Source organism: Phyllobates terribilis, unplaced genomic scaffold (genome assembly GCF_046119375.1).
Source record: "Phyllobates terribilis strain yellow unplaced genomic scaffold, ASM4611937v1 Scaffold_2__4_contigs__length_985480577, whole genome shotgun sequence".
Classification (NCBI taxonomy): domain Eukaryota; kingdom Metazoa; phylum Chordata; class Amphibia; order Anura; family Dendrobatidae; genus Phyllobates; species Phyllobates terribilis.
Genome location: NW_027362762.1, coordinates 293,231,567 through 293,251,538, shown reverse-complemented (window position 1 = coordinate 293,251,538; position 19,972 = coordinate 293,231,567). Strand labels below are relative to the sequence as shown.

Genomic DNA, 19,972 nt, shown 5'->3' with positions numbered 1-19,972 from the left:
CGGTTTTACTGCCAAGACAGCATGTTTTGGCTTCAGAAAAAAAAGCTGCAAAAAAACTTTGTGTGAACATAGACTAAGAGGGGTTTTCCACCCTTGGAAAGTTTTAAGATATGATATAATTTTCCAATTGGTGTTTAGACGCTATTATAAGTAAATGGAGATGTATGCAGTTCCCTGTCTAGCTGTATGCTTTTAAAGCGGTTTTCCTTTAAGTATAACCAACTTTAAACAAAGGGACCCTCAGTCTAAAATGAAAATGTGACTATACATGTTAAATGGGGCCCTCTCAAGGAATGCTGGTAAGTTCTGGTTTCATGTCTCATTCTTTTCAAAATGACTGGAGAAATCAAATAGGCTCCAATTCATCAAAGTGATTACGCTGATTTCTGGTGTAAATCGCTCTGAAAAGTTGCAAAATTTTTGCGCAATGCGAAGTTGCACAAAATTTTGCAGCTTTTGGCATTTTCACACCAGTTTGGCAGTTCATCTAATTTATAATGAGCTGGGCAGGGTTGCCAACCATCCAGAAATTCCTGGACTGTTTGTAAAAATAGGGCACTTTTTTTTCCCCTGTAGGTAAAAAAAATTTGATGCGTGTGATTTTTTTGACGATGGAGAGACTTAAAATTCTCAGTGAATGCACCTAATGTCTTCATATAGGATTTATGGTCTGTAGACATGTATCACTTATAATGACTGCCATCTAATGTGTCCATAAAAAGAAATTGTCTGTCCGTACAGAAGAAATTAAAAATCCAAGTTGACGACCCTGGAGCTGTGGCATTCCATCCCGATTCTTGATGAGGGAGTATGCTTAAGTCAGATGTTCCTGATTCATTGAGGGGCTCCCGTCCCTAATTGAATCAGGAGTGTCTGACAAGTGTTTGCGCCTTGCCACAAATCTTTCTCAAGTCAAGGACTGGATAAAGATTTCTGGTGTAAAAATACACCACAGCTCGTCATGAACTAGACAAGTTGTCATGCCCCGTCTCACTCCTACTCTGTGCATTTTGGCAGAGCTAGGCAAAGCAGACATGAAAACGGCAAAAATCACAAGAGTTATTACAACTCCACACTGCAAAAATTTTGCAACTTTTCAAAGTTTTGATGAATCGGGGCCATGGTGATGGTGTTCTGAAAACTGCTCTGTGATCGTCAATTAAATGTTCACATACTGTTTGCAGGTATCGATTTATGCCATTTCCACATGAAAAATCTGGCATTTGGAGACTGTGCTCACTATTTGTCATTTCCCAAATCTGATGAGTCAAAAAAAGTCACAACAATTCCAGCTAAAATGTTGCACCTTAGCATTTGTGACATGGCAGGCACAGTTACTAGTCAAAACTGCTTAATAAATGTGGGCCGTTCAGTCTAATTGTTTTGGAGTCTACATGAGTAATTCATAGCTTTCATACACCCATCATGAAACATTGTGCATGTGTGAAACCTTCAGGGAGCAACGGCATTTAACTAAAGGGGTTAAATCAGTAAAATGTATGTTGGGAAGTAGACAGTAGAAATGCTTAGCATTTCAATAAAGATTAGCTTTGTTTGTCTTGTCTACAGTGAGGGTTGTTATAAGCACTGAGAGCAAAAAAGCCATTCCCACTGCTGACTCGCTTCACTACTTGCAAAGTTCTGCATCTGCAACTCGCAAAGCATTCGCGTCTGTAACCTGCCCTATTAAAACAGATCTTGTGTTAGTAAAACATGCTGACAATTTGAAGAATGGCTACAGGTGCAAGGATTTTGTCTACGAAATTATACAAATTATGAAATTTGAAACACAGATTTAATATATAGGAAAGAAGAAAAAAAACATAAATAAAGACCTCGATACACAATTTTTCACTAGCGATGCTTCAGAAAAGCCCTGAAATCTACCTGTTAAACTTTCTTTGGGCTGATCCAACATTATGGTCAACAAAGCCTCGAAGTTACAGCCAAGAATAGCAAAATATCGCTTCCCTGACTAGCAAGACGGGATAATTTTGTGAATACAAATCTAACTGGAGAACTGCTGCTGGTAGTAAGATCTCTTTGATGGCTAGTACAAGGCTTGTTACCCCATCATTTTGGTTGTAAAGATACAAATAACCTTGCTAAAGCCACGTGTAGTGTATAACGTAATAGCCACCTTCATTTTACTGCTCTTCATTGGACTGCCACCTTACAATTAAGCAGGGCTGTGGAGTCGGTAAGCCAAACCTTCGACTCCTCAATTTCCATGACACCGACTCCACGACTCCCTCATACATGGCTCATGTTTAAGTGATAAATTTACTGTAGCACAGATTCATCTCAGCTAAAAGTCTAGACCCTTAGATCAGGAATAGGACAGACATTTATAGGACATTTCATAACTTTCCCAAATTCTTATGAAAAAATATTACCCACAAACTGCATTGAACTACTGTACCCAATTTATTATATATTTTAGGAGTCGGTCCATTTTATATCGACTCAAGACTCCACAGCCCTGCAATTATGGTCCAAAAATTAGGTTTACAAGAGAAAAAAATGCTGAACTCCAGACGGTTCTACAAATCCAGATTTGTAGTCAACATACAATAACATCTACAAGAAGAATTGGACATCAAGGTATGGACACTGCACAAAGTATGCCATATAAAATATTACTATTGTATCAATCGTGATTAATCAGATCAAAGGTAAAATCTGCCACAGCGAGTATAGATATATAAGAGTATAGATATATAAAGAGTGAATCCTGTATGGAGCTGGGGGTTGGACATGATGACCCTGGAGGTCCCTCCCAACTCTAACATTCTATGATTCTATGAGAACAGCGCGCGAAAAAAAACAAGGAAAAAAGCACTTTTGCTAAATTAAAACTTCCAATATCTCAACTATAGGAGCCTTAGCACTTCTAAATGATTGTGCTTCTTCACCTGATGCGTCCATAGAATAATGCCCCTACAATATGATTTCAATGCGCTCTCTGTCATTGCCCTGAATGTACCCTCCTAGCAGGCAGTTACTCCACTCATGAAGAATAATTGCAGAATACCACTTTCTGAGTTACTAGATTCCCTGTATGTGTGGTTATACTATACTCAAGAGTAGTGTAGTTTTGATATTTTGCCATATAATTCCAGTACAGACAAAGAGAAAATAAGAGCATTCTTATCCCAGATTCCCACAAAACCACAAAGCATAAGAGAACGATTCCACTACAGCTGCAAGAGGAATTACTTCGCTCACATCTAATTAATCTGGTTACATAGCTATGGAAAACAAAAAGTTCACCCAAACGCGGGAAAAACACATACTCTCTGTTTTGAAGTGACCACTACTCTACGTCCGATAACTAATGGTATTAGATGTCTCTTTATAGCAAATAAGTTTATTTCGCTTTAGTTACAGTAAATCAATAGAAAACAATGGCTGTATCAAGGTCAGACTGATGACATCGATGAAAAATCCAGGTTCTCACATGCCGAGGCAAATTCTATACTTGTTTATCTAACAACTGTCTAAGGGGAAGGAGCATTCGAGATCAGCAGCAGGAACCAAAACCTTATAAGGCTATGTGCCCACGTTGCATAAATGAAGCAGAAAATTTCTGCTTCATTTCTGCAAGCCCTCTCCCGGAAAAACGCATGCGGAATTCCGCACGCGTTTATCGCGCGTTTTTCGCGCGTTTATCACGCGTTTTCCACATGCGGAATTGCCTTGCGTTTTTTATGCATTGGACAAAGGCAATTTCGCTTGCGGAAACGCAAAATTAAATGACATGCTGCGGATTTTTGAACGCGGCATAAACGCTGCGGAAAAATCCGCAGCATGTGCATAGAACTTGCGGAATCCCATTGGGGAACATGGGGTGCGGATATACATGCGTTTTTCAAGCGTTTACGCTGCGGAAATTCCGCAGCATATACGCTTGAAAAATGCTACGTGGGCACACAGCCTAATAAGACATTCACTGGGAGGCTTCAGGACTTCTGTAAAGAAAAAGACGAACATCACACTCTTGCTTATTTAGTTTCTAGATGTATTGTGCATTGGCTGAAGGTTCTTGCTGGTCGTTTAATATTGCCAATACGGAAAATAAAAAATCCTGTAACAAGTATTGACAAAACTATTATCAAGCAGTCCAAAGCATTCACCTTCTAGTGTGCGAGGAAACAGCAGGTTACAGCTGAGCAGGCTCCATGAGAGGATAAAAATGAATAGTGTATTCAAGGCGGATATTAAAAAAATCTGCAAAACCCAAACCGTTACAATTTCAAACTAAAAAAGTGTCATTCTGGTTCAGTACTTCCTTTGTCAAAACATTAAGGGGTGGTCCGGCACCTAAAATGTATTTTCTAAATATCTATCCTTACACCCTAACCACTTTTGTAATTAGCTTTATTATTATTACACAATACTTTAATATTTTTATCTATACAGTAAACCCCAAAATGTGTTTGTTTTTTTACTGTACCTCCTGAGACATTTCATTTGAGAGGAGGTGCTGGAGATGGAGGCAGAGTTCCTGTGCTGCACTCACCTCTCCTACTTCATCCATTACCCAGGATACAGTATCTTTAGAGGGGGCGGCAATGCAAGAAACTAGTGAATAAGGCTGTGTGCCCACGATGCGGATTTAATGCATTTCCGCCGAGGAAAAGCATTAAAATCGCTTGGTAAGAGGTCTGGGATGTATCCCAATGATCATCCACATGTGCTGTGCACATGCTGCGGAAATTTCCGCTGCGGATTATCATTGCAAAAAAATTCCGCAGCACAACCAATTTGTGCACAGTTTCGCCGCGAAATCGCGCCCATTGACTTGCATTGAACCGCATAACATCCGCATGTATACATGCGGATGTTATGCGGTTCAATGCGCTGATGGTACCCGGGTCTGGAGAAGAGGAGACCCCGGTACCTGCAAGTTAAAAAAGAATTATAAAGTAAAAAATAAAAAAAAATAATCATATAGTCACCTCTCCTGCAGCCCCCGGTCTGCTCCCGGCGGCGTCCTCTCTCCTCGGCGTCCCGCGGTGTACTGGAAGGACCTGCGGTAATGTCATTTAGTCAGCTGATGGTCACGCAACCGCTGACGTCAGCGGTCAGTTGATGGTCGCGTGACCATCAGCTGACTAGTGAGGATGCTGCCGGGAGGAGACGAATATAAGGTTTTTTATTTTTTTACTTTTTAATTCTTTTTTTTTTTTTACTTTAGATGCAGCATTTGAAGTAGAAATTTCCTCTAAGTTGGTCAAACCATATAAATCCATGCCAGTTGCATGGATTTATATTGTGTGACCCACTTGTCAAGCCCTTTTCCAAGTTATGCTCAAAATCGCTTGAAAAAAAAGCACGCATAAACGCATGTAAAAACGCATGTAAAAACGCTGAAAAATCCCCATGCGTTTTTTCTGCCAAGGAGATGCAGAAACGCTCAGGAAATTTCTGCTTCAAATCTGCATCGTGGGCACATAGCCTCACTGCAGCGCTGCCCCCTGATAAAGTTCTGTTCCAAGAGGTGCAATGGATGCTGCAGGGAAGTGAGTGCATCCCCAGCCTCCTGTGACATCACATTTGAGATTTAATGCCTTAAAACATTCTCTCTCTCTCTCATTATTCTGGCATTTGGAAAATATAAAAAATTATGGTAATCCTAATTGACCTAAAACAGGAAAGTTTTTTTTCTGATTTCATATCAGATATTGAGAAAAACATGCAGATGTGTCTTTTTATACAGTATATGTAAACTGGTTTCAACTGTAGAAACACACACACGCATACTGTACAGGTTACCATAATTGTATTTCGGTTCCCAATGTAGATTTGAGATCACATTTACGTGCCCTGCTTTCATTTGTGTTAATATTTGCGGAGAGCGAGCATTGGCATACAATCTTGCCAATGTTATGACAAAGTGTAAGGCAGGACAGTTTCAGGGTTCTACATAAACCTGACTGTGTACAATACTGTCACAATGAATGAAGACAGGCTAGCAAAACTAGAGGTCATATATTTAAGGAAGTACAAAACTGTACTCCCTCAGTCTGCAGGTGAATCTATAACTTTTCGTAAGTAGAAAACATGGTATTTTCCCGCCTACAGGTGACACTTGAAGACATACAATGTCATCTGGAAGCATAGTGGAAAATATATCAGAAAGTCTATTGCTGGAGCATGTATGACTGGGGGCCGAACTATACAACTCAAGGACAAGTTGTCAATTGAAATTAGACTCCGTTCACATTAGTGTCATGGCTTGCTTTCATAAAGTCATTACAACACTACCAGATCCATTATCAAACTTATACCAATAAACTGTTCCTGACTCCCTTGACTCCAGTGTGATAAATTTGGGATTGGGCAAATATTAGTGCAGACAATGTCATTCTGTCTTGGGTGGACAGTGTGGTCATCTGCCACTGACCGTGAATATTGCATATTGCAGACAGATTGCTGTCTGGGGAAGACCCAGCAGGTTTGATACACATTGTTACCAATGTCAAAGTCAGAGGGGAGATGTTAGGTCCTTACAAATTATTTCAGGGAACTAGTAGAGAAGCTGAAGTCCAGGACCTCCAAGGTGGTATTTTCAGAAATGCTGCCGATGTTATGAGCGTCACTTGAAAGACAGCGGGAGCTTAGAGAGATAAATAAGTGGCTTCGAAATTAGTGCAGGAAGGAAGGGTTTGGGTTCATGGACACCTGGGCCGACTTATCTGCTGGATACAGGCTCTACGGTAGGGACGGGCTGTACCTCAATGGGTGGTTAGATAACTGGAAGAGCCTTTAAAAAAAGGTCTGGGGGGGAGGGATGGTGGATGTGCAAAAAGGGAATAGAGCAGACTGAAAGAGGGAGACAGTAGGGGTTAATGAGGATTTAGGAGGGACTGGGACTACAAGGAAAGTAGGGAGGTGATTAGGAGTAATAAATGTGCTTATAGTATTAAATGTCGGCTGGTGAACACGAAGGTCTTACAATCAATGCATGATGTGGTGGGAATTCTATAAAGCTGGATGGATGATCACCATGCCTGGGTGACAAATGTGGACGGTTACACCACATTCAGTAAAAACAGGAGAGAAAAAAAAAAAAAAAGATGGAGGGGTGTGTATTTTTGTTAAATCCAACTTAAGACCTGCGCTCAGTGATGACATTGGGGGCGCTGTAATAGTGTATGGATAAATACACATGGGGTTGGCAATAATGGAAAGCTGCTAATTGATAAGCCTCCTAACAACTCAAAATCTTGCAACAAATGGAAAAGGCAGCAAATAATAATAATAGGATCCTTATTATTGGGAATTTTAACTACAGATATGGCATCAATGTCAAAGTAGTGGACAACTTCTTTAACTATTTCTAATACAGAAAGATTAAAAACTGCCATATACAGGTTTGATATGAGCCCAAGAAGTGGTCTGAGCATCAGTAACAATAGGAATGTGCAATTGCTTCATATCTGACAATTCAGAATATTTATGATTACCGAAAGCTGTGCCTTGTATCATAGTAATCTATACATAGGAAATGTAAGAGTCATAATTATACTTTTACATATACGTGTGTGTGTGTGTGTGGTTGATATTCATTAATTAGGGGGTGTTTTTTTTCTTTAAGTCCCATGTTTTTCAGTGTTTAACATATCTTATGTCTATTGCATAGGGATTGGTTATTACTAGACAAATTAAGTAGACAAAGCTCATACAGTGTAGAAATATTGTAATCCATATAGAGAATGAATGAAGTGGAGCATTGCCGCTCCCTTATAACGGGGATAAAAGTGCCCATTCTGGTAATTGGTGGGAGTCCTAGTAGTCAAACCTCCACTGATCTATAACTTATCACTTAACTTCTTTCACGAGACAACCGCTTTAACATGTTGTCATCGAAGATTTGAGATATTTAATACCTGGTGTTACATTGTTATAGCCAGGGAGGAACAATGGCCACATGTGGGGATTGTTTTTTTTTTTAAGCTATGGTGTTCTTCTCATACAAATTTATAGCAAATCCACGATATGCCTGATATAGGGGGTACTGACTCCGACATCCTCACTTATTTCCGAGCCATACTGACCATGAAGTGCCTGCCAAATCCACTTATTCTCCATCAGGATGTGACAGTGGCCCCAGCAGGCAGGAAGAAAGTTGAGGGACCCCTCTTCTTTATATACAACCAAATCCCATAGGCAAAACCTGCATCTATCTGACATGTATGAAATATGTAAAGGTGGGAATCCACTTGTAACCCACGCGGGTTGCGGTCGCCATCCATGCAGCCTGATCTGAACGTCCCGAATGTACATAGTGCATTTCTACACTAGCTGAGCCCTTATAAAGTCATCTGTCAGTTTTCAGATAACTAGTAAGGCTAGACTTTTTCATGGCAGGGAAGAGTCAGGCAGGCTGCAGCAGTAGTTGTTGGACACTGGCAGTAAACAGCAGGTATTTATTGACCAGGGTTAGGACATGTGTTTATTCAGCTGCGTTGTCTGCTGCGACACTGAAATGTTTAATTTTCCTGAATGTGCTGTTTGTCCTGGCGCTTCACCGCTCCATGAGCTCATGCTCCTGTGTTTGCCTTACAGTATAGGTGATTCACACATTGTTGTCGTTGCGTGCTAATGTGCTTTCCATTTCATTGTCTAATTATGTCAGAATATTATGTGCAGCTAACGCCATGTAAAACACATTTGGAAATCGTTGATGTACGATAACTTGCACACTGGCTTTTCGCTGCAGAATCCATGGGAATAAGTTACATGCGATTTATTCTCGTGGACATTTTCTTGCATGGGACGCAGATTGTCATATGTTCAGACACAGACTTTGGCTCCAAATCCTCAACATTGGGTGTTCAGATTTACTGTCAGTATCACAGTGAGTTCTCCAACTTTGGAAACAATTGTTTGGTCTAAAAATAATTTTTATAGTTGGATTCCATTAACAATTTTGCACTGATTGCCTTGTATAAACTTTGTGTTGCACTGTCTAGTGCAAGCTGCAGGATGGGTTAGACGAACAGCCAGTCATGTGGAGATTCTAATTATTTAATCTGTCTTAGGCCAGGGACACACGAGTGTATGTATATTCTCTCATCTGAAAGAATCAGGTTGATTATGCTGATCACACTCTGATCAGATCAGAGTGTGATCCAATTTTCTCAGATGAAAAGAAAAAATTTCTTCATCTTCTCCATTCTGCCAGTCCATAAAAATCGGACTGAACTCAGCTGTCATCCAAGTGCAGTCCAATGTTTTCCACGGACTCATTGAGTTGCATGGTGGAGTGCAGTGCGATAGGACCACACTTGGGCATGCTGTGATTTTTACGGACATGTGTACAGCCCCATAGGAAAACATTGGTCCGAGTGCGATCTGATGTCTTGTCGGATCGCACTCGGACTAAAAACACGGCCAATAGCCCTTATTCTGAGCTCTGCTCAGCTGATTTACAGACCACATCAAAGTTGAATAAGCAGGATAACAAAAACCCTGTAAAAGAGTGCAAAATTGTGAATGAAACCGAATTGCAAATTTATTTTTAACCCTAAATACATGCCTTTACGTTTAAAAAAAAACAAAAAAAATAAACACAAGCCCTTTAAGCAAATTAGCACCATTGAATGAGACTAATGCTTGTATGGAACATTCCCAGAATGACAGTGGATCTTGTATAAGAAGTGTCTGCAAATACATGCGAGAACTTATTTAAAACTGTACAGGAAGATATAAAGATATGTATCTTATAGTTGTCACCATTTCTAGCAGACAGTGTAAATGTGGAGCACTGTTTCATGTTTATTTCATTGACTTTTCATAGGAAAATCAATAGTAATTTTGTCTGTGCTTCAAAGCAATCATTTTTTTCCCCAGAGGCAAAACACATCACAAATAGAGGTGGCAACAGGCAGAAAACTCTCAGCAATCACGGGCTAAGGATAGGTTCAGACCACACTTTTGTCACATCTTGCTTACTTCCATTTGGTGTATTCATCATATCTATATGACCCTCCACATGCACCCGACATATGGCAAGAGTGCCCTTTTGGCAAACACTGGACTGGAAGAATGAGTGGCAATGTACCGCCACCATGCACTGGTGCCCATGCTGCCCTATTTTCCCTATATATGTGCACCATATTCTACCGTGACAGCTGCTCTAAGCACCTTGGTTTTTCTTTTATTTCTTTTGTATTCAGAGCAGCTTTTCCTTTCACTTCCAACACAGAAGGGAGAAGGAACGGATCTCCATAAGCTCTAGACATTTGCACGCAACATCTTGCTACACAATAAAGATTCAGACACAATGAAACAAGGCATCGCAACATTTTTCCTAATTCCATATTGTGCGAAGATGCAAGTATTCATTAAATCTGTACATTAAATGCATCAAATACGCGCTATATTAACTTGTCAGAAAAAGCAGGAGAAACAACAGCGAGAATCTTTTTTTTTTTTTCTCCACTACATTTTTTATATTAAAAATGAGTCCGTAGAGCTATTAAAAAACAAACAAAAAAACAAGTAATGGAAACTCAATTCCCAAAACCTCACCACTCTACTGCATTGCTGCCTGTGTAACCCAAAAGTCTCCTCACTTCTTCCAGGTGACATCACGTGACCACTGCAGCCAATCGGTGACCACTAATCACCTGCAGCTTTCACATTCTGAGCAGAGAGATTACTTCTTCCAGAGTGGAAGGAATTTGAGGCCTGAAGCCGGTTACACGACATCCTGCACTGGACACAGGGAGGAAGCAAGGAGACCATTTGGGGACATAGGTAACGATGTGTTGTGGTTCCGGTAGACAAGTATCGTTTGTTTTTTTTTTCTTTTTTATACCCATATGGCGCCTTTTTTTTAATATAAAATGTGTTGGACAACTCCTTTATCGCACCACCCCTACGTTTTTTTTATTTAATTGTTGAATTGATATCACTAATGCCCGTTCCCTGCCCCTAGTAATATACTTACCAGCTGCTGTCTTCAGCTCTTCCCAGAACCACTCTGGTCCTTGACTATCATCTTGTGACTGCAGCTCCTGGCTGACCGGAACTCAGAGGTAACGGTAACAAGCTCTCAATGCAAGTCTATGGCAGCCTCGTTCTGGCCTCATAGACTTACATTGAGAAGTGACCTCTGTCTCGCCCAGCGAACACTGGAGCAGGTCACAAACTACAACTGGAGGGTACGAAACAGAAGATGACCGCGGCTGGGAAGTATAACACTACAGGCAGGGAACGTACATTAGTGGCACTATTACGGCGGTAAAATAAAAAAACAAAAAAAAGGCTGGAGTGCTGCTTTAAGCAGTTCAGAAGCCTTTGCTCCCTTGCACAACCGTGATCTTTAGATGTGAGCAATTCATAGAATCCAATCCATATGGAGTAAGCCTCTATGCCCCCTAACCTGCGGTCCCAGACCACAAATAGGCAGTACTCACTATAGTCAACTGTCTATAGGTTTAAAGCGTGGAAGGAACAGTTTGATCAGCAGGAGTCATTCAGCAAAATAGTATTTCAGTACATTAATAGTAAAAACCATAGGTGCAAACTGTTCAGGTGTTATTAGAATAACCATCTTCGAGAATATCCACACAATAGACTGGGACAACTTCTATGTACAGGTTTGTTAGTAACTTAAGCTATAATGACAACATTACTTGTTATCAAATTCCAGTCTGTTGATCCAGACTGCAAACAAGTATGAGGTTAGACTTTAGAAAGCAATTAAAGCACTTACCGGAGCTTCAATGGTTTCCTGTGTGTCATCCAACATTTGGACTTTGAATGGATAAGACTTGCCTTGTGGTGACAGCGGTGGTTTGGTTCCATGTTCTAAAGTGCTGATCCCGGCACTCTCCGGAGCACCTAGCCGAGAGGCTGCGGTCTGCTGCTGCTCTATCTCCCCCATCCTTTGGAAATCCTCTACCTCTTATTGTGTGCCACTGTGAAGAAGAGAGAAAGACCGGCACATCAGTACTGAACCAGTTATTGTAAAAAACTAAGTTACAGCAGAATTCTAGAAACGGCCGGTTGTAAAAGCTACTAATAAAATATTTAAAAGGTAACAGTATTATTGCGAGAAGTAGCTACAGATACAGCCACGCCGTGCAGGAGCCAGTACATTGATTAGCTAGTCAGTGGAGGACCAATCACTGAAAAATATCTAGGCGCAAATTTACTTCATCTGCCGATCCTAAACAAGAGCTGGCTGGAGCAACATGCCATGACAAATTTATTAAGAGGCATACACTTCTTAATAAATGTGTTGAATCTTTTGCCTCTCTGTGTGGCAGAAAGTAAAATATATGGCAGGCTTGGGCTGGCGTAAATTTGCACTATACTTTACACCATTTGGCCTGTAGGAGGCCCTGTTCTCACGAAAAACAAAAAGCAGCGGAAGTAACAGCCACATTTTTTTTTGCACACAACATATGTGCACCTTTGCCTAAATCACTGAACCAAACACTACCTTTTCAGATTGTTACTCCAAATCCCTATAATCAGTTGTAGGAAAATGGATCTTAAAAAAAAATCTAATTCAACCGGATGAAAAGACCGTCGGTTATTAGCAGAAAGCCAAATAAACCTAATTAAGGCTTTGAATCTGGAGACAAAGAAGGAATGTGAGCAGTATATGAGAAGAGAGGGTGCACACGTGTACTCCAGATGTGATTACATGGATGGCAGTGCAACAAGACAGCCTTGGAAATAATCACAGATTTCTAACTCAGGCATCTATACACTAAGCAGTTATACAGGCTTTAGAATCGCCAGATGGGTAAAATACCTAAGAAAACTGATCAGTCCTAACAAATTGTTTTGCAGAAGCAGGATTTACATGTGTGGCACAGTTGCCGACAGTCCATATACATTTATGACACCCAACTAGAAAAACAACCATTAACAGAAGGCTGTACGCTTCAGTATTGAAAATAATTAATTATGGTCAGCCTGTCGACACAGGCCATTAAAGCACCACTCCAGCGCTGGAGTGGTGCCACTAATCCAAGGTCTCTGCCCTTAGTACGATACTTACCAGCTGCCATCTTCAGCTGTTCCCTGCGATGCTCTGGTCCTTCGCTATCATCTTGTGACCGCCACTTCTTACGGACCAAAAGTCAGAACTAACTGTCACAAGCTCTCAATGTAAGTCTATGAAATAGTCGTTCCGGCTCTAATAGGCTTCTTTTTTTTTTACTCAAATGTTTTTTATTAATTTTTATAAAGATTTTCACAAAGGTAAAAAAAAAAAAAAAACAACAACAACCAGACAAACATTGGAGAAACACAGTTCTCCACCCCCAGCCTTAAGAAGCATTAAACATGAGTTATTTATACATCTTGGCTCTGCAAAACCAGCATAATTAGATGAACAAATATTTGAGCATAGAAAAAGTCAATCCAATTACATATAACTTGTGGAAGTACTAATAACATTTTATTAATTTTCAAAGAAGTTTAATTTGAGGCATCATATAAAAGTAACTCAAAGCAAGCCGAGGCGAAATCTCCTCAGTTCCCTAAGATGTCAAACCAGAGCCATCTATCCATAGACCCCATATCTTGTCAAATTTAGAGATAGCATCTCTTTTTTAGGTATATGCCTTTTTCCAAATTTACTAGCTGGCTCTTATAGGCTTATATTGAGTTGTGACTTCTGGATCACTCCAGCAGGTCACAACCTGTAGAAGAACAACCGGAGTGTCTCTGATAAAAGATGAAGACAGCACCTGGTAAGTATAATACTAGGGGCAGGGAACTTAGATTAGTAGCACCACTTCAGAGGTAAAATAAAATAAAAAAGCTGGAGTGGTGCTTTAAATGGCGGCTGATTAGCTTGTATGTAGCTGATCAACAGTCATTTAACAGCCGCTGTCCACATGTTTAAATGCAGCGCAAGTGACACTTTGCAGTTATTGTAAGCACTACTAGCATACACTGCATTTCTTAAATGTAATTATAGTAGTATTGCAGCTATAGAGTGCAGGATGACCAACTACTATGTGGCCCTGTTCCCACGTGCAGGAACACAGTGTTTTTTTTTTTCTGCAGTTGTCTGTACCAAAATATGCAATAGCAATCTGCTCCAATTACTGCAATTTTGCAGCATTTTTGTGATGCATTTTTGGGCAGATTTTAAGTAGCGTTTTTTTCTTGCATTGTTTAGAGCGAAAACACAATTGCATTTTTACACGCTTTTTTTTAGGCTTCCATAGAAGCCTATGGGGAAAAAAAAAATGCACAGGTGAACCGCGTCTTTAAGTGCCCAGTGGGCATGAGTTTTCCTGAAATCACATCCACCTTGGTTAAAACACATTGGGGAAAAAAGGTGTTTACCGGGAAAACTGGCCAAAGGATAGATTCACACAAAGTAGATTTTGTTGCAGAAATGAATCTATTGTAATGCAGCTGTTTTGGCAGCGTTCACATGGACTTCTGCAAGTTCTGAACAGATGAATGGAACAGCTGCAGGCATTTATCCAACAAAATCTGCGGCATGCGAGTCCACCATAGCAATGAGTTTGGGCAATTGCTTGGATTGTTCGGGTTCATTCCAATTGCAATAAAATTGCTGTGAATATGAAAGCAGGCACGGGACCATAGAGGGACGCATCTCATTATCTACTATGAGAAGCACTGGTGTATTAAATGAAATCTTACTACAGTCATTTTGAACAGACGCTCAGGACCTAAGATTATTTCCAAAGGGGCAAGAAATGAATTCCCCATTTAATACAACTTAATAAATATGTCAACCCGGTCCTGAACCTCAATTTACAGCTCAGAAACAAGGAAGAGGAATAGAAATATATATTAAAAAAAATCACATCTTTATTAGAAAATTAAAAATACATATTAGATAGGCCCCTCGGAAGAAGCAATGGCTAAATGGTGGCGTCGGGGGTCCGCACACCTATAGACTTTTCAGCTAACAGTAAGTGCCACTAAATCCTTGCCTTCGTGCTGCTTATAACTGTCACTGTTCATCCATATCATGCACCTTATCTAGATGGACTCATTGCTGCTCCATACTCTTTAAGAGAACTGTTATGAATGGGCAGTGGGCCTACACCTGTGCTTTTTGGACGATTTATCCTGTTGCACTATGCACTTTATTATGGCCTGCCCAGGTAATCTATGATAGGCCTTGCCCAGTAGTGTGTATCTCTCTCATAGGGCCCACTTGTCAGGCTTTTAATACTTCTTACTGGTAGAAGATTAGGTTCAGACAGAATATACATTTGGTGGGTGCAGTTTTTTAAGATCTATTATTGGTTTTGTGACTGTTGATTATTGGAGTCATAGCTCTTTCAATTGTGTTGTTTGAAGTCTATATGTGGACGAGTTAAATGGTTCCCTTTTATTTACTATCTAATATGTATTTTTAATTTTCTAATAAAGATGTGATTTTTTATATATATTTCTATTCCTCTTCCTTGTTTCTGAGCCGTAAATTGAGGTTCAGGATCGTGTTGACCTATTTATCTGTTGAAGAGTGTTGAATTACCGTACTTGTCTTTTGGACTTTGGCGTTTAGCTTAATAACTATGTGCACCTTTGGGATTTTTTTTTTACTTTAATACATGCATTTTAGGCTAAAAATAGGATTTTAATATAAGTTTTGAACCATTTACAGGTTCTTTAGTTTCACTGTACATTGCTGGCTGCAGAATGAGTTAACTACGTATCCATCAGTAAGCTCTTCCTGAAGGAGAGATTGTCTTTTTATGAATGCTGAATGACCACAAAACACATGAAAGGTGAGCTGAACTTTCACGTAGTCAAAAATCTGCTCCGAAAGAGACAGATGAAAAAATTAGCTCACTCAGTAAGTAAAGGCATATTTCAATGATATGGCATCACTTGAAGGGTTATTCCAAACTTGGCAAACTATCACCTATACCCACAATAGATAACTTGCGATAGCTGAGTGTATGGTTTATGACCACTGGGACTCCAAAAATCCTGAAAAATGGGCTCTGAAATGCTTAATGCAGGTCACTGCTCTAATCATTAGCGACTGGACTGTTGGACATAACCAAGCGCTGTACACGGCTATCTTCAGCAGTTCCACAGACAACGAATGTAGTGGTGGGGCTTGTGCACTAATGGGCATTTCAGAGTCTCATTCTCAGGATTAGGGAGGTTCCCACCATACAGATATTCAGGAGATAGATGTTACCAAGTTGAGAAAAAAGACTTTAAAGGGGCTTATCCAGCATAAAGTGAACCTGTCACCAGAAATAACGCTATTAACCTGCAGATTAATAGCGTTATTATCCTGCCTGGCGCCTGCATGCAGCCGAATGCAGCGGGGAGAAAATGAACTTTATTCTCCCCACCAGCATTCAGTTTCAGTCACTGGGGCGGCGCAGTCACTGCTCAGGTGGCTGTAACTGCACCCCCAGCCCTGACTGACACTGACTCTGCACTGCGGCCAGCTGTCCGTCAGGGTTGGGGGGCGGTTACAGTAGCCCCTCTGTATTCTCAGAGTGATCATAGAATCATAGAATGGTAGAGTTGGAAGGGACCTCCTGGGTCATCTGGTCCAACCCCCTGCTCAAAGCAGGATTCACTAGATCATCTCAGACAGATGTCTGTCCAGCCTCTGTTTGAAGACGTCCATTGAAGGGGAACTCACCACCTCTCGTGGCAGCCTGTTCCACTCATTAATCACCCTAACTGTCAAAAAGTTTTTTCTAATATCTAATCTGTGTCTCCTCCCATTTAGTTTCATCCCATTGCTTCTAGTCTTTCCTTGTGCAAATGAGAATAAAGATGATCCTTCTACAATGTGACAGCCCTTGACATATTTGTAGACAGCTATTAAGTCTCCTCTCAGTCTTCTTTTTTGCAAGCTAAACATTCCCAAATTCTGCAACCGTTCCTCATAGGACATGGTTTGCAGACCAGTCACCATTCTGGTCGCTCTTCTCTGAACTTGCTCCAGTTTGTCTATGTCTTTTTTAAAATGTGGTGCCCAAAACTGTACACAGTATTCCAGATGAGGTCTGACCAAAGAGGAGTAAAGACCTGATGACTGAATCAGCGCTGGCACCGCCCCTGTGACGGAAACTGAATTAAAAGTAAAATTTTAATTAATGTATGTTAGAATATAGATTAGGTTATGACAATAAAATTAAATTTATGCTGTATTTCGGACCACCCTTTTAAGAGTAGTGTCCCCTAACAATTTTCTTCCCAGCCATCCCCTTCAGCACGTCTTTCAAGTCAATGGAGTTGACTGCAGCTCTCTGCACATATAGGTGGCCAAGAGCGCTGTTGTGCTCAGAAAAACTTAAGGCTAGCACTGTTGCTTCTTCATTCTTTGGATCAGTGGTGGTCCCTGAGGTCAGACCTTTAGCAGTCATCATGTAATAGCATATCCTCTTCATAAGCCTTCACTAAGATGGGAAACTGCATTAAAAATTGCTCATTACAGAAGGCAAATTTAGAAAAAAAATTGTTATACCTTTGAAGCTGTAATTTCTATAAAAAAAAAATCAATGAAAGTTTCAAAGAAAGAAAAAAAACATAAAAAAGATAATTGCAGAGAGAGTTGACTAATGTGGTTGTCCAGTCACAAGATATTAGTGACCAACTCGTAGAAGAAGTCGTCAATATCAGATCTGTGGGGGTCCAGCAATCGGCATCCCCACTGATCAACTGTTATAAGCTTGGGCAGCAGCAGGACGTAGTTACATTGAATGGAGCTGCATTGTAGCAGTGAACCAAGCTTATAACAGCTGATCAGTGGTGATGCCAGGTGCCCTACACGCCTACCAATCTGATATTCAGGACCCATCCTATGGATGGATATGGTGTGACCTGACAACCCCTTTAAGCAGTTAACTACACCTACAGAGGTCCAAGTCCATAAGACTGCATACATGAAAAAGGAAAAATTAGTTATAAGATCAGATGATCGCCATGTGTACAGTGTCCATTTTAGGACATGATCAGATATCAGAATCAAACATCAGAATGTCAGTTTGAGGCTAAATACCCTGTCTGACAAGTGATCCTTACAATTGTAATAATAATTCAAAAAAAAAAAAGTCACTGTTTGCTGATGGGACTTGAACCCAAAATTCTGTGTCCAGAAACCAGTGCACTAACTAGAGCTATTAAACTCAGTTGAAGAAACCTAAGAGTTCTGTTTGGTTATATGATTTTCAGTGCAAACCTGATTGAAACTCATTGGGACTTATGCACAGACTGCAAGCAAGCCAAATTCAAATGATGTGCGAGTCTGATGTGTGAGTCTGATGTGTGACTTTCTTCAAACATCAGAATCACAATGACAGAATTATTGGGTTCAAGTCCCATCAGTGACTTTTTTTATTATTATTTTTACAATTGTCAAAATCAGTTCTCAGACAGGGTATTTAGCCTCAAACTGACATCATTCTGATGTTTGATTTTGATATCTGATCATGTCCTAAAATGGACAATGTACATGTGGAAAGGAAACATTGCATGCATCACTTAAGGATTCATTCACACTTTGGTCTGTAATATAGAACCATGTTACAAACATCCTTGAATTCAGTGCTGAAAACTGGAACATGACACTAATTGAAAAATATGTAGTGTTGTACCACATAAGGTGCAGATTACTAATGGTGCAAACAACTCTATACACTGGTATTGGCTCTGCACTGTACAACCACATCATGGTGAACGGGCATAGTAAGTGAAGGGATGAATCAGAATGTAATATTCAATCACTATCAGGTCTCCACTTCTTTTGGACGGCCATAAAAGTTTAGTCAGCAAAGTAATTTTTTCATGTAAAAGCGAAAAATAAATAAGGACAAGCCAGTACCGGTCAATGCCATCTGACCTGCTAAGATCAATAAGACAAAAGGATCCATCCCAACCTTGCTGCGGTAATAACAGAAGCTATGATTCTAGCACGAACAGACCTTACATTAGCTAAAAAATTTATTTTTTGTAAGTGAACGGACACAGACATTTTCCCATTTGCACTACATGTAAATCAACCTATATTAAACACAAAAAAAAACCAACATTTTCTGGGTTCATGTTTGTCAAAATATCACACAATCTCTGTTTTGATATGCAAAATTAGAGAAATAACGCTTCTGTCTGGCCATCAATACACCTTTGCTGAAAAATGAAGACTCCCTTCCTGAGGCATGGAAATTTCAACAAGACAGACAATCACTTGAATGTTCTCGTCTTGGACTGCAGCCAGTGAGTGAGCCTTAGAGAACACATGCGCGAGTAAGGAAGCTCACAATCAGCAAGCCAAAAAAAAGATGGAATACACAAAATGAAAATCTACATGAATCATCACTAAACATAGACGAACACAGAACATGAATCAATGCCGGGCAACATAAAATACAACTTCAAAGCAGCAAAGATTAGTCCAAGATGGAGACTACAAGTGACATAAATTCTCAAACTAAATGTACGTGCACACGGTCAGAAGCCGCTGCGTGTTATGCAGCGTCAAACCCGCAGCGGCCAGATGTTACAGCATAGTGGATGGGATTTCTAGAAGTCCCATGTCTATTATGCATCTCTGGGCACCTGTGGATACTGACATGCGGCGTGATTTTCCAGACCGCAGCATGTCGATTTCTCTTGCGGTCCGCATGCAAGCTTTCCCCATAGATCTAACCTCTATGAGGAAAGTCCGCATGTGAAAAAAAAAATGGCGCCGATCATTTGCATAATGATCACCTCAGAAGAAAGTGTTAACAAGAACAAGGCATCTGATATCACACCATCATGCTGATTTAATTATAAAAGCAGACTGGTTGCTTTTAAAGGGGACTGGTGCTTGAAATTGTCTTCTCTTATTAACCATACTTGCCTCCAAGGAAACAAGTGCAGTCATTATAGCTTTGCAACAAATGGGCTTTAGGCCATGTTCACATGTTCAGTATTTGGTCAATGTTTTAAATCAGTATTTGTAAGCCAAAATCAGGAGTGGAACAATCAC

General features: G+C 40.2%; 1 protein-coding gene across 4 annotated transcripts in view; it reads right to left on the bottom strand.

Moving 5' to 3' along the window:
• The window catches only part of FARP1 (FERM, ARH/RhoGEF and pleckstrin domain protein 1), a 246,455-nt gene that overhangs the window by 193,229 nt on the left and 33,254 nt on the right, over window positions 1-19,972 (bottom strand). For all 4 annotated transcript variants that reach the window (XM_073664173.1, XM_073664174.1, XM_073664175.1 and 1 more), the window contains exon 2: window positions 11,732-11,936. In XM_073664173.1, coding sequence (XP_073520274.1) covers window positions 11,732-11,902 — 171 coding nt within the window. In that variant the 5' untranslated portion in view covers window positions 11,903-11,936. The remainder of the gene's footprint in view (window positions 1-11,731; window positions 11,937-19,972) is intronic.